General features: G+C 33.9%; 1 protein-coding gene across 5 annotated transcripts in view; it reads right to left on the reverse strand.

Moving 5' to 3' along the window:
• LOC124367240 overlaps nt 1-14,829 on the reverse strand; it is a 78,606-nt gene that overhangs the window by 12,289 nt on the left and 51,488 nt on the right. For all 5 annotated transcript variants that reach the window (XM_046823925.1, XM_046823923.1, XM_046823924.1 and 2 more), the window contains one exon: nt 4,092-4,191. In XM_046823925.1, coding sequence (XP_046679881.1) covers nt 4,092-4,191 — 100 coding nt within the window. The remainder of the gene's footprint in view (nt 1-4,091; nt 4,192-14,829) is intronic.

Below are 14,829 nucleotides of genomic sequence, written 5' to 3' on the forward strand. Positions count from 1 at the left end.
TTGATAATCGTATGAAATGGACGGAACATGTTGAGTATTTGAAAAAACAGATTAAGGAAATATATTTTTGCTTTTAAAGAGTTAACAAATATTCTGAACGTAAACGAAATTAGAGTAGCTTATTTTGCATTTGTACATTCGATTCTGTCTTTTGGTATTATTGCGTGGGGTGGAGCAAATAAAACTTTAATTCATAACCTTAGTGTAATTCAAAAATCAATATTAAAAGCTGCATTTAGGAAGAGTAAGCGTTGCCCGACCAGTACCCTATTCCAAGAGACTAGAGTTTTTACGGTCAGAAAAATTTTCATTAAAACTGTACTGTATTAATACACACGTTCAATAATTTTACCGAAATATTTATTCCAATTACTCATAATTACAGCACTAGATACTCTAGAAACATAGGATTTACTACCTCCAATCTTATTAAATCTTTTTCAACTACTAATTGTTATTACATTTCTCAACTACTCTACCGAAATTTGTGCTTAAAATATGAAGGCGTAGAACTTTTTCAAACAAACTGCATTATCGACTTTTAAAAGGAAAGTGTCGGAACTGCTTATCAGTCTCAGTGACGAGGAAGTCGAGGCCCTCATTGTGACCGGGTACAACAGGCGGGACCTGACCTTGACCCCCCTCACCTTACCCTCAGTCATTGCGTCGTGTATTGTTGCGTCCGGCTGCCCCTGGAAGGAAATAGTTGTATCCGACAGATATTAGATTGTTATGGTTTGATATATTTTTATTTATTTTTTTATTTTTAGCTTAAAGAGGTGGGTTTGTTGTCATCGTTAACTGATTGCTCCCAAAACTATAAACATTAATGTATTGTATTTCTTTTATTGTTTTACTATTTAATTTTTTCTTAATTACAAAATATTCTATCACATATAACTAATTTTTTTTTCTAAAAATCCGTTCCTATATCGTTGCCATAATGGCTTCGGGTCTACGCACAGGCTACTTGCCCATGTTAGACCCTATTTTTTTTCCCTGATGGAATAGTATTATTGAATATTTTGCAGCCATTTTTTACCATATTTAGATGATTATCTATTATGTTAATAATGGATGTAGGATTTATAGTAATATAGATACATTGTACGTGTTATAATTTGTATTTGGGAAATAAATATTATTCATTCATTCATTCATTCTTGTTTATACAAAATAAATTCAAAATGTTTAAAATTTAAAACATTTATATCATAATTAATTAATTTCTAATACGTTAACATACTGTATTTTTATGCATAAAATATGTCTAGTTTAGATCATTTTATTAGAAAACATGCTTATGTTATTTGCAGATTATTCGTACAATATGGCCTTCCGTGTTTGAATTGAATGAATTTGTTGTATTTTTATTATTATACTTTAATACAAAATCATTTAACTCCTGTATAAAGATTTTACAATTATTAGAAATTGCTGCTCTACACTATCTAAATGTTCTCAACTTGAATTAACAAAACAAAGAGGTACGACTACCACATATTTGTGTATTACCACAAATGCCATGATGATGTAGATGGTCACAACCCCTAAAACTCTGAATCCAAAAGGTTATCTGCTATCCTAGCTAAACAATTGTTACAATAATGAACTTTAAACAAAGCGATAGTTTACAATAAAAATGTTGTAGGACAACACTTCTTTTATTGAGAACACTTTTCCTCAAATCATAATTAATTGTGACCCGATTGCTTTTGACTATCATTGGTGACAATAAAGAAATATGATAAAGATATAAGCACCTATATTATTGTTTTTATTTCAATAATACAAAAATATAAAACAATTCCTTTATTTTAGCCAACATATGTAGTAGGAATATATATTTTTACACAGGAAATATTTCAACTTCCAATTGATTTTCAAATCAACTGTAGTCCTGCAAATTACAAATAAATACATATAAACTTAACCTAAAACATAAAGAAATTGTTTACAGTATAATAATGAGAAAAAACGAATAACAAATTACATTATTCCTACTTAATACGTGTAATTTATTGCGAGTGTATCTCTCAACTTTTTTTTTAGTTTTCATAAAAAACTACACTTTTGACTTGCAACGGGAGGTCATTGAACAATTTGGGGCCAGTGTGAAAAACCCTTCCTCCTTAAGTTTCACTTTGGGAAAATGGAGATTACGGTTCTCCCAAATTATGCTTATGCGTTTTGAGAGCTCTACCCAGTATAAGAGCCTCTCACTTAAAAGTTCTATGGCTCTTTAAGAATAAGAGCTTTATGAATCATGCAAATTGTCAGCATTCTGCACACCATTTCCATGGACAGCATTTTAGCAGTCTCTTGAAAGGAAGATTAAGCGTTTTAAATTTTATTGAGTTCTGAAGTATATTTATATCCTCCCTTGAGAGGTTGTTTCCGTTTGGAGGATAGCAGTAGCAAACTCTGATAGAAATAAAAATGTATAGTACATTCAGTTTCCTTCTAATAATTATTATAAACATAAGTATTACATAAAGTATTTTTCTATATCATCAAGCATGTTGTCAAAATACAATAATTAAATAAACCATTAATATAAGCAGGACAGAGACAAGATAAAACCCCAATAGATTAGATTAGGAGTCCAGAATATTGTAAAACTCCCAAGGCTCGACATTGAAATTGACGATTAGGCCATTATGATAAAGTTATTGATTATTAGTACCTCTGTCATTTAACTGCTGGTGATTACAGCTTTTAACAATATATAGTACATGATCACTAAAACTGTAACATTTACTGATTTACTCTTGCCCAGTGTGATAGCTTCAAACTATCTTTGACCTTTTTCTCCCACATCTCAGGTACTGACCAGGTTATTTGGGAGTTCCAGAAAAACAGCTGATAAAGTTTCCAGTCTCAGTATTGTCATGTGCTTGATGAGCAAAGCGAGTGCAATATTTCCATTTTTCTGAGATAAAATCATGTTGTTTAATTGGTAGATAATTGTTCCAATAAATGAGCTCCAAAATAATTTTTTTTCCAATATTCTGAATATAGTGGCACTAAGGAAATTGGTCTCTAATTCTTTTAATCATCTCTGTTCCCTTGATATCAATGGAGAAAACCTTGGATAGTCCTAATATTGAATAGATAACTGTATGAGACAAATGTTAATCTTATTTTTAAGGACTAACAGGAAAAAGTTGCAGCCATTTAAAATTTTCTCAACATAATCTGAAGGAAAAGAAGGATTTATGGTATTTAATATTTTCACTTAAAGTGTAAAATTCCGTTATATTTTACCCCTGACAAGGTGGTTTTGTGGCAGTTGGAGAATTGATACTTCTTTCTGCAATTGTTATAAAATATGAATAAAATCGATGTATTTAAATTTTGAAATAATTATATTCTGTAACTTATATTTAATTAATTGAGGTTCTGTATGGCTAAAACTTCAATTAAACGATAGGACGAGTACAAACTTACCAACTGGTTAGATACTGTGAGTGCGAGGACGGGCAACCAGCACAACAATGTGAACCTAACCTAACTTTTCATTTGACGATCAGCTGACGCGTAAGCGCTCGAACAGCTGAGTAGGTCGGCCTTGGCAGTTTGTTTATGGCATTCTAGGCCACCCATATATTGCTCAATCCATCAGTGGATTCCGTTAAGTTAGACTACTACCTCACGTCAAAATTACTAGTGACAACGATCAATGGCATCGACGTAAGATATACTCTGTTACGTATGACATAATATATGGTACAGTATACAAAATGTGAAAATAACCTAAGAAATTACGATATCAATTACGTAATTTTTACATACGGGCCAATTCAAATGCAATATTTATTACATAGCTTCAGTTATTTTGATTAATCAACCACCACGATCAACGAAAATTCGGAACCAAAAATAAATTACGATAGATATGAATTAACATGTGAAAAATTAGAAATCATAATATAAAAAATACAAACACAAAACAGTTTTTTTTAAAATATTTTATTTATTTCCAGCCAGTGTTGATTATGCGATTTTGTTGCATGGTTATTACCTACAATGTTGAAAAAATATTGATACAGTTAACTTCTTATAACTTGAGTCACTATCTCCAAACTTACCTGGAGGAATGGATCTTGTTCATGGTGAACTCGGGGGCATGGACATTGAGCGACCTCTGAGTGGCGGCCATCCCGTTCTGAGCGCCTTCCAGGCGAACACCTACGGCAAGCAGTCAGAGGTATCAGGGGTGTAGAGCAGAGGTAGCGTCACTTATCAGGAAGTCGGAGGTATCAGGGGTGTAGAGCAGAGGTAGCGTCACTTATCAGGCGGTCAGAGGTATCAGGGATGGAAAGCACAGGTAGCGTCACTTATCAGACAGTCAGAGGTATCAGGGGTGTAGAGCAGAGGTAGCCACTTATCAGGAAATCAGGAGTGTAAAGCAGAGGTAGCCATTTATCAGGAAATCAGGGGTGTAGAGCAGAAGTAGCGTCAAGTATCTGGCAGTCAGAGGTATCAGGGGTGTAGATCAGAGATAGCGTCACTTATCAGGCAGTCAGAGGTATCAGGGGTGGAGAGCAGAGGTAGCGTTACTTATCAGGCAGTCAGAGGTATCAGGGATGTAGAGCACAGGTTAGCGTTAGCACTTATCAGGCAGTCAGAGATAGCAGGGGTGTAAAGCAGAGGTAGCATCACTTATCAAGCAGTCATACACGAACAGAGATAATCTCGCCCACCAGTGCCGCTGCTCGCCGAGATACAACTGGTTGTCTGAGGCGATCAACCAGAACAGGAACCACCTGTACAGCCTCCTCGACCAGTGACCGACGTACGCCGCGCAATAATTATTGCCTTTCCCGACCACTTTCTGTTTCAGAGAGGAACACTCAATGATCCGTGGAGGATTTCTAAAGTTTCCTCTGCAGCATGCGTGCTGTATTCTGGGGTCCCTGTGTCTAATCTGTGAGTAGTGTATTAAATTGTGTACTTACGTCGCATGGAGGAATTTAAGAGATATTATTGATTTTTCAAGGTTAGAAAATGATTTATAGGACAGCGCAAGCCTTCCTTTGCCACCCCAACTGAATTACAGTCATATATTTAGGCCCAATCGGGTGGTGGTTGATTTGAGAATTGCAATTTGTCTGGTTATGACCAACTAAATAACCTTATAATTATTACCTACGTTATAGCGTTGGATTTGAGCCTTAAAAATATTAGACCACATATATTCTATACAAAAACAGACCTTGGTCAGTGGTGGATTTAAAGGGGGAAGGTATAGAAGTCATGGCCCTTCCCCAAGTATTTCCGAATATACATATTCTTTTTTTTTCTTCCGTAAACCAGTAAACGTTATTCTATAAAAAGGGTTAAAATTGTATTTAAGATGGGTTTTGGTTTTTTTTTTTAATTTTCAGGCAAAGGACCACCGTAGAATCCTACATTCCCAGACCCCTCCCCAGACTTAATGGAAAATCCGCCACTGATTATGGTAACTCTAATCTAAACATGTTACAATTTATAACCTAGCAATGATCGTAAGTACAAACAGAATAAAGTCTATAGGGGGATTATTATTAATTTATACCCAGTAATATGATATAGAGATAAGATTACTGGTAGAAGAGATTCAAAAGAATCAGAGATCAATATCCATAATCTGTTGAATGTTAACAGCGATCGCGTCAGTGAATTTCAAATTTTTGTCAATGGTTAATTCTAGTGACGCTAATTTGTTGTAAGGGAAGGGCTAGAACCACAAAAACCATCTCTTCCTTGGCTAGTTAATAACTTATCTTCATTTAGTTATTAGCTATTACTACAAGCTCTCCATAAACCTACACACTTTGGCAATTCATCCACACTCTACAGTATTTAATTGTTCGCTGGGCATCGGGGCCAAGCAAATGTAGGAATGCAGCGACCGCATAAACAATTCCCAGTTACCTAAACTTTACGCTATGCTTGCAAACGCCTCTATCCATAAATCTGCAATTTATATTCTGCTTCGGGGTTCCTGACTCCTCAAACTACTATTAAATTAATAAAATTATCTAGAAACAGTAAAAATTTATTCAATTGAAGTTTGTCCCAAAAAGGTAAGGGACATCGTAATTTTGATTTCGAGGCTCTTTCAACCTCTTATGTCAACAGATCAACCTGTGGAAAACTTAGTATAAACCACAGACAAGTGTTTCTACATAAGTCCAGGAATCTCAACATAAGTGATAAGAGGAAAGCATAGTTCTGATAAAGAAAGGGGCAACCTGTATCTAGTATCTTCCGGTAGAAGACAAGGCGAATCTACTAGACCGCATTTCAGGAATATCAAGGTAAGTGATAAGAGGAGTGCAGAGTTCTGATAACGAAAGCAACAGTCTGTATCTTGTATCTTCTGGCAGAAGACCAAGCTTTCACCTGGAAAGTTCTGCGCCGAGCTCAAGGTTGCGCCGTGATTGAGAAAGAATTCGCTTTCAGCCAACGAAAATAACTTTCATTCCGCACGAGGACTAAAAATTATTTTCCTTTATGGAATCATAAGCTCCACGTACTTTACAGCAGGATTATAATTACAAAGAGCTAATTAATATCGGTTAAGATTTTCCTCAGAATTGAACTTTGTCATTCTAGCAGTCTAAAAAATTAAAAACTAAATACACATAACCATTCCAGTATAATTCAGTTACCACACATTTTCATGGAACCAAATCACAATAAATAAATCTCCTTTGTGTATAAAAGTTTAATCAATAATGCTAACTATAACACTTTATCTATCACAACGTATTCCAGTAAAAGATTAGGTACATACCTTTATTAGATTATACATTTAACTGTAAATATGAAAACAATTGGCAATGTACAACTTATGTAGGCAATAAATATATTTTCTTTCTTTGGACGGTGGGACATACATTTATTCCAAATATATTTGTTAGAAATTCCATGCAATTCCTATTCTGCACCCCCCCCCTTATTATTAATTTGTATTGTAAATAATGTTTTAAAAACTCGAATTGTACTAAATAGCAAACATTTAAAATGGAACAAGATGATTCCGAATAGAAAAAAATCGTAATTTATAATATAACAGAACACTTCTTCCATGAATATTTTTATATGGATAAAAAAAGCGCAAGGGTAAGTTTACAGCTGCAAGAAATAGACTTTTCCAATATTTGGGAGACTGTCAACTTCATATGTTGTTTACGAACATTCGAATAATTCGACTCTATTACGTGTTACAAATTAGTTAAAACACAATGTTCTTCTCTGGGTAATTTAAAATGGAAAATTACAGACCATATCCAATTAAACATCTTTCTATAGACCTTTAAACAACACTCGTTCAAGGAAACACATAACTGTGTCTATTTTAAATGCGTAATGGTTAAACAAATATCTCAGTGTGGCCCACACGTACCTGGTACAGTGTCAATAGGTTATATTCGTCTGACTCAATACAGGCATTCGACCAAACCCATCATATTACTGCACCTAGGTTCCAAACGAGGATCATGTTGTTTTGGAACACGCTGAAGAAAGACGCGAAGTCAGAAGGTGCATAAAAATATTATAGTCTCAGGTGGAATTAAGGAATAATTTCTATACTTGTACACGAGTATAGCAGCGAAATTAGGACCATATGAATCTTTTTCTTACATTTAACCCCAAGAAAGAAACGAACGACAAAACACATAACTCCAGTCAAAAAAATCAATCAACTTAAATCTGGCTACTGTTTTTAAATAATTAAAACTAAAGATTACTTTGTATAATAACATATATTACACGACAAACAAAATATATTTTAACCAATTCACTCAGCCATTCATTCCGCCCGCTTTCACTCACATCGGTCTCGGCAGCCGCGGTCGTCCGATCTAAAAAGAGATTTTTCAAAGGTGAACTAAACCGTTGCCGGCTTTCCAGTCCTTTACAGCGTGGCAGGAAGCATACTGAAAATACGAAGGCGCTAGGAGTCTTTTAAAAATCAAGTCAGATTCTATATGAATACGTTTTTTTTAAATTAAATAACACCAAATTTTAGATATTATTCTCCCAAAGGGAGTATCATATTTTTAACTCAAAAAATATATAATTAATATTTTTTCGGTAACATTTTATACATAGCTGACAAAATTAACTCGTATTTTTCAAAATAAATATTATATCAATCCCTCAGCTCATACATCACATACTTACTGTAAAAATTGGAAATCTTGATCATCAGCAGTTTTCAATGGTGCCTTCAATAGCCCAAAATTACTAATTCAGATGTCTATAATTCCTTGTGAAGTCACAAGAAAAAAAATGTTTCTTCTTTCTTTGCATTCAAGGGTACCTTGAAAGATTATGACAGTAAGATGTAAAACAAAATACTCAACCCAAAATCGATTGCACCACCTTAACGCTATCCGGAAAGGAATTCCAAGCTCTGTAGGCGGTAGCAATGAAGGATTTATTGAAAATTGCCGTCACAAATAAATTTTGAATCTTTGACAAAAATTGTGGAAACCCACTTATAATATTCAAAATCCGAATGCTCCTCAAATCATTGAATTTCAAGTTTGACAGCTTGACGACTGGGAAAAGAAATCGGAGACGCGATGCGACGGGTGAGAGCCGAGTCTGCTACCTACCAGTCGCGAAAAGCGTGTAGGAGTGTCCCCCAGTTAATTATTAGTAAACACCGACGCACGCCGCTGACTAGGTCACCGGGCTGTTGACCCCTCCATTCCGCCAACACCTTGCGCGGCCACCGCTGAAACGGCGAGAGGAGATTCCAGACTACCTTGGTAGTTCCTGCTACACACTGCTTAGTTACTGTAGCAACTTTGGGTCCGAACTCAGCCTACCTCATGCCACATCACATGCGTAACAGGCGTCACTCCAGTTCAATGCAGAATTTCAATTCTTTAGCCCATTTCATTTCTGAACTATTTTTTTTTATAATTAACCAAAACAGCGGAATATCGAAGGTCCCGACATAACATTCTTTACTGAGTTACATACAACTCTGCTGCCCTGTAACATTTTATCCCTACATCCATACAGGTCATCCTTGTACAAAGAGGAACCCATTACCAAGGTTCTACTGTCAAGGACCTTTCTATAGAGTTCTCAAACAGACGATACGACTTTTAAAAGATTGCAACGCCCAACGCTAGAACTGGCAATCGACATTATAATGTCGATCTGACTACCACCACAATCAACACTACCACCACGATTTATATACCATTTCAAACAGAGAGAATTGGTGACTTCAATGGTGAAATTTGTTTTGCTACTTTGGCAACAGTGATGTCACAGTTGCGTCATAGAACTTGCCTGAAAGATCGTCTTGATTTAGCTATTTTAAAAATTGATGATATATCATGGATATGGTTTATAGCTATATTTGTGGCTATACTATGCTAAATTTTGGTATATTTTGGGTTTTTTGTCTGTTATAATTTATTGGTCTAATTATTAGTATAAAAAAATAAAGAAAAACCTAAAAGGATGTAACCTATTTTGTATATTTTATTACTCTAAGTAATAAGTAATGTATTTTATTACTCTATTACATAAATTGCAAATAAAATAAGTAGAAAACTGTTTTTGTATTTGTTATTTGCTGCTATTGTAAATACGTTAGGTCATAGTATTATTTATTTTTAAGCACTGCTAATAATATTTTGTTTGTAATATTCAGTTTGTATTTTGGGGGAAATAAATTAGGCCTATTTATTATTATTTTATTTTTTATTATTAATATTTGGTGTAAAAATTAATTTCTTTTATTAATTTTAAGAATAATCGAATCCATAGTTACAAATTTAGGTAAGTTCCACCACTTTTCAAAAATAAAAAAATTGAAATTAGTTTTAATTGATTTATAGTGCTAATGAATTATTTATGATTTGTTTCTTAGTGCATATTAATTCTCTAGTTTGGTATATTTTGAAAACATTTAGTACAAGAATTATATTTGTTGTACATTTAAAAAAATACTCGTACCCATAGTAACAAATTTAACCTTTCGAGTACTTATTGTGGATTTTACAGTAAATATCATTTTTCTTCAAGAGAACCTGGCTAACATTATATATTTTCTGAAACTAGATAAAATGAAGACTAAATTACCTATCTCAGATTATAATATTTATAACATTATCACACTTTACTAGGGGCAGCCCCATCACTTAATAAAAATTAGTGTAGTAATATTACTTTATGGTTTATGTACATTTTTATACCACGATTTTCTCCACACTTTCCTGAAAAACCTGTATTACAAATAGCCTATAAGTTAATAGTAAAAATATATTTTTTACAAAATGTTGACAGTACGGGTACAAAACACTCAAAATGACTGCCAGTTCGAGGGTTAAAGTATGTTATTCTAATCTAAAAAATAAAGATAACTTCACTGTCCAAACAACTTTTCTGGTTTAAACAAAGTTATTAATTTTAAATCGACATAGCCTATTTAACAAGTTTCCTATTGCTTACATAATGAATTGTAAATTATAATTTTTATGTGAATGACAAACACACTCACTGGGTGTATAAATAACGAGTATACATGTTATTGAATTGTTATTCGCAGTGCTTGGAAATACTTCAATAACTTGTGGATAGTACTGGATGATAGTTTCAATAACTCGCAGACAGTAATAGAGCTTAACGAGCTGCCTAAATAACTCGAAGCATTTAATGAAATGTTATTCGAATCACAAAATAATGTAGGCCTACTCAAATATCCCACCACTAACCCCGCAACGCAATTAGTCGTCAGCAATAACAGTCCACTGTCCATCCCCCCCCCCCCCCAAGAAAATCAAAGCCCCCCCATACATTTCTCTAAGTACAGCACTGCCTGGAGCGATTGCAATACCCACGACCTGTTGTTTCATCTTCGCTTCGGTAACCTAACGCAGTCGACGCCACTTTCCATTTCTGCCAAACACGGCGAAGAGGGAAAGTCGTCCGCTTCAAAACGCATTCTTCGAACTTTCCGCAAAGCGGGCTCGATAGGTTTTCAAGAGGAATAAAATTTATAATCTTAACTGTAAAAAAAGATTTTAGTCCCATCGCCACTGTTGAAGGGAAGGCCATTGTTTTATAAATGTTTCTGTACTAACAACTCCAACATTCCGGTCCTTAAACTATTAACTTTCAGCGCTTTTGAAGCAACTTTGAGGTAATGATGCCACCGATGTTGGGTTTATAAATTATATTTATCGTTAAATTTATAGTTATTTAATAATTAATTTCCCTGCATAGAAAAAAGTAGTTTTTCACATGAAGTGATCAGAAACATTTATATTTTTCCTAAGGAAATTCATTGCAATCTGAATGAAATTTTGGCATCCAATCCACTACAAATGCAGCTTGAAACCCAAAAGCAAACCATGTTTTGTGAAAAAAAATGTTTAAACATGAAATGCCTTTGAAAGATTCAAGTTTTTAAATCAGTAAAACCTAAAAGATTAAAATATCCAGAGAGAAAAACACCAATGAATTTAACCCTCGAACAGGCATTAATGTCGATATGACACGCAATGTTTTTACAGTTTATATAGTTGATAAATCATACTACTATCATTATTTATACACCATTTCAAACAGAAAGAATTGCTGATTTCAATGGTGGAATTTGTTTTGCTGCTTTGGTAACGGTATTATCGCAGTGACATTATAAATCTTGAAATCCATTTTGAAAATTAAAGATATGTCACGGTTATGGTTTATAATGTTGGTTTATAGCTCGTTATAGCTTTATTTTAGGCTATACTAAATATTGGTAATCTTTTAAATATTCTGTATAAAAATTATAAATTGGTTATTAATGTATTTATTGTTTTGTAGTGTAGGCCTACGGACATTTCTCTAAAGTTTTTTTATATTTTTGAAAAATTTAGTGTAAGAATTGTAAAGTTCCTTACTAATATCTAGGTGAGTTGTAAAGTTCCTATCCTAATATATTTTGTAAAGTTTCGAAAATAATCGTAACCATAGTAACAAAGTTAGTGCACTATTTGTGGATTTTTACTATACATAATATATTCTTCAAGAGAACCTAGATACCATTGTACATTTTCTGAAACTAGATAAAATGAAGAATAAATTGTCTATCTCAGATTCTAATATTTATAATATTATCACACTTTACAAGGTGGAATCCCATCACTTAAAAAAAATTAAAAAACCAAAACCGTCGTTTTTTGTGGAGTAAATTTTTCATAATGAGTTTCTACCACGATTACCACCATATCTTCCTGAAAACGATATTGTTTTATACATAGCATGTTTTAAATGTATTTTCTACAAAATCTTTAAAGAACAAAACAACTAAAAACGGCCTGCCATTTGTGGAAAAATTACTGCCAGTTCGAGGGTTAAAAGCTTTAATTATGTAGGTCTCCGAAAAAGTGAGCGCCTAGACAACGCGCTCGATATTTATATTATTAAACGATTTATATCGTTATTTGAAAATGCACGTACATTATTGAATGCTAGGGTATTCATTCAGCGTTATAGACATTTTTAGAGACCGGAAGACACGAAAATAGCTAAACACAGTGGTCCAAGAAAAGAGCAACAAGGTATTGGCAACCTAGCGGAAGGCTTATCTCTTGCAGCGGGGGACAAGGCCGTGGGATCAGATGACTACAGGAAGTCGAGCCCGGTGTGGGAAGTGGACAGGAATGAGCATTCCCAGGACAGGGATGAATCTCAGCTCTACCCGAAATGTTGAAGAATCGCGAGTTTGAATCCCAAGATTTCGCTCAGCTAGTGAAATTTTAAACAAGATGATTCAATAAACCTTGAATAATAAAACGATTCAATAAATCGTTGCATTGTTTTTACAATCTTTGGTTAGTTTGTTTATTCAATGTTTCCTGGCAACAAATTTCATTTTCAAGTTTGGTCACAAACAAAAAATAAAATAATAAATTACTGAAATAAACTGATGGTACATCTATAGAAAAACTCTTTCTCTTCAAAGTAACATTTAGTATGCAAAGATTCTACAGCATTTAGGTTGGTTTTTACCAGTTTCAACAAAATCACTTTTTTTGCTCTTTAGCAAATTTTTTTTAAATTTTTATAATTTTACTTATAATTTTTACCTTTTGTCATTGTAGGTAACTATTTTTTATAACTTTTGTATATAATGAATGTTCTGTAATTATGTGTTTATTATTTTACAAAGTGTCAAAGTTACAATTTTAGTTTGTTAAATCTAAATCCTTTTGGTTTTCCACATATAATAAGTCCAATTGAGGTTTTAAGAAATCATATTATTTTGCCATAATATAAAAGTACAACTCTTTTGGAAAAGATCAGTATGCAACATGACTAGGTTAGAGTAAAAATCATATTTTTGGCGAATTTTTGAAAAATAGTCTGCAAAGCGGCCAAAAAGAGCTTGCCACTGTAGTAGAAGTTTAGCATTGCCACTTCTAGGGTTCGTCTTCATCGCAGCTCTATACAAAGTGATTTTGACTAGTGATATGAAACTACTGCAATGTAGGCCTGCCTACAGTGTAACAGTGTATAACAAAAGACAAAACACACCAAGTCACCAAAATATGATGTATGTGTTTCCGTAGTTAGGCTACATGTGTTAATATGCCCCACTTTAAAATCTAGTATGATTGTACTCTGTTCACAAATTTATTTATTAACTCGTCGCCATCACAGTTGTACATAAAAATAACGTAAAAATGTTTGCTAACGCTCAGCCCAATCCCATTTGGTAACATGCACCATCATCGACCTCAATGTTCCTCATCTAGAAATGAAGCTTCGTGCAAAAATTCATCTATAGGTCAGTACGTTTTCGAGATGTGGAGACAGAGAGAAATAAAAATTAACAATATATTATAGACCTACTATTTATAATACCGTAGTATGAGTAAAATGTCAACACCCTCCTCTCTCACCCCCCCCCCCCCCCAGCTATCAAAGTGAATTCTAGGTCCAAACCTAATGTCCAATTTGTAAACACTGATTTCCTTCACATTTCAACTGCTGCTCTGTGTTTCCTTATTATTATTTAGAAATACGGCGATCGAGGACGTTGTTTGAAGTAAACAAAAATAAATGTTCAATTTTGTCCACTTTTCACTGAACATTATTAAAATGATAACATGTTGAATAACACAATGATAACAAATAAATATAATATTTACCACAACACCATTATCAATTTACTACCCGTTATCAAGCAGTAGATAAATAACCACTTTGTGGAAGGAGTCCAGGATACATATAAGACGACTGGACTCTCTTGTAAAAGATAAGCAAATGAGGTTCTCGCCCTTACCGCATATTTCTCGGATGTTAAAACAAACATCTCAACATCTGGTGTTGAATTACCCGAGAGTAGGCCTACATAGAGCAGATGTCAGCCCAGGCGACCTCGTTCAAACAAACATGACCCTCAGTTGGATTGGAAACTTCTTGCTGGAATGCGAGGTTCTTGATCCAATAAGATTAGCGGTTTGGTATTGAAGATAATACAATACTTGTATAATAAACAATTCAGAATGATTAGATTTAGTATACAAAATTAGCCTACTGCAATTCATTGTCATCATAGTTGCATTTATGAACATTTCTGCATAACTTCACTGAAAATGGTCGCCAGAGCTTAAAACCCAAGTTCGAAAGTTTGTAAATAGCATGCTCGCACAGCAAGCGAGAGACCCGGGTTCGAGTCCCAACGGAGCAGTTACTTTTTGCGATTTAATCTTTATTGAAAATTATATACAGATTGTCCCGTAACTCTCTGAAAAAAGGTATACCACGTTATTGCTCAGGTTAAGACAAACATATCTCACTATATGGACATGGGTC

Source organism: Homalodisca vitripennis, chromosome 8 (assembly GCF_021130785.1).
Source record: "Homalodisca vitripennis isolate AUS2020 chromosome 8, UT_GWSS_2.1, whole genome shotgun sequence".
Taxonomy (NCBI): Eukaryota; Metazoa; Arthropoda; class Insecta; order Hemiptera; family Cicadellidae; genus Homalodisca; species Homalodisca vitripennis.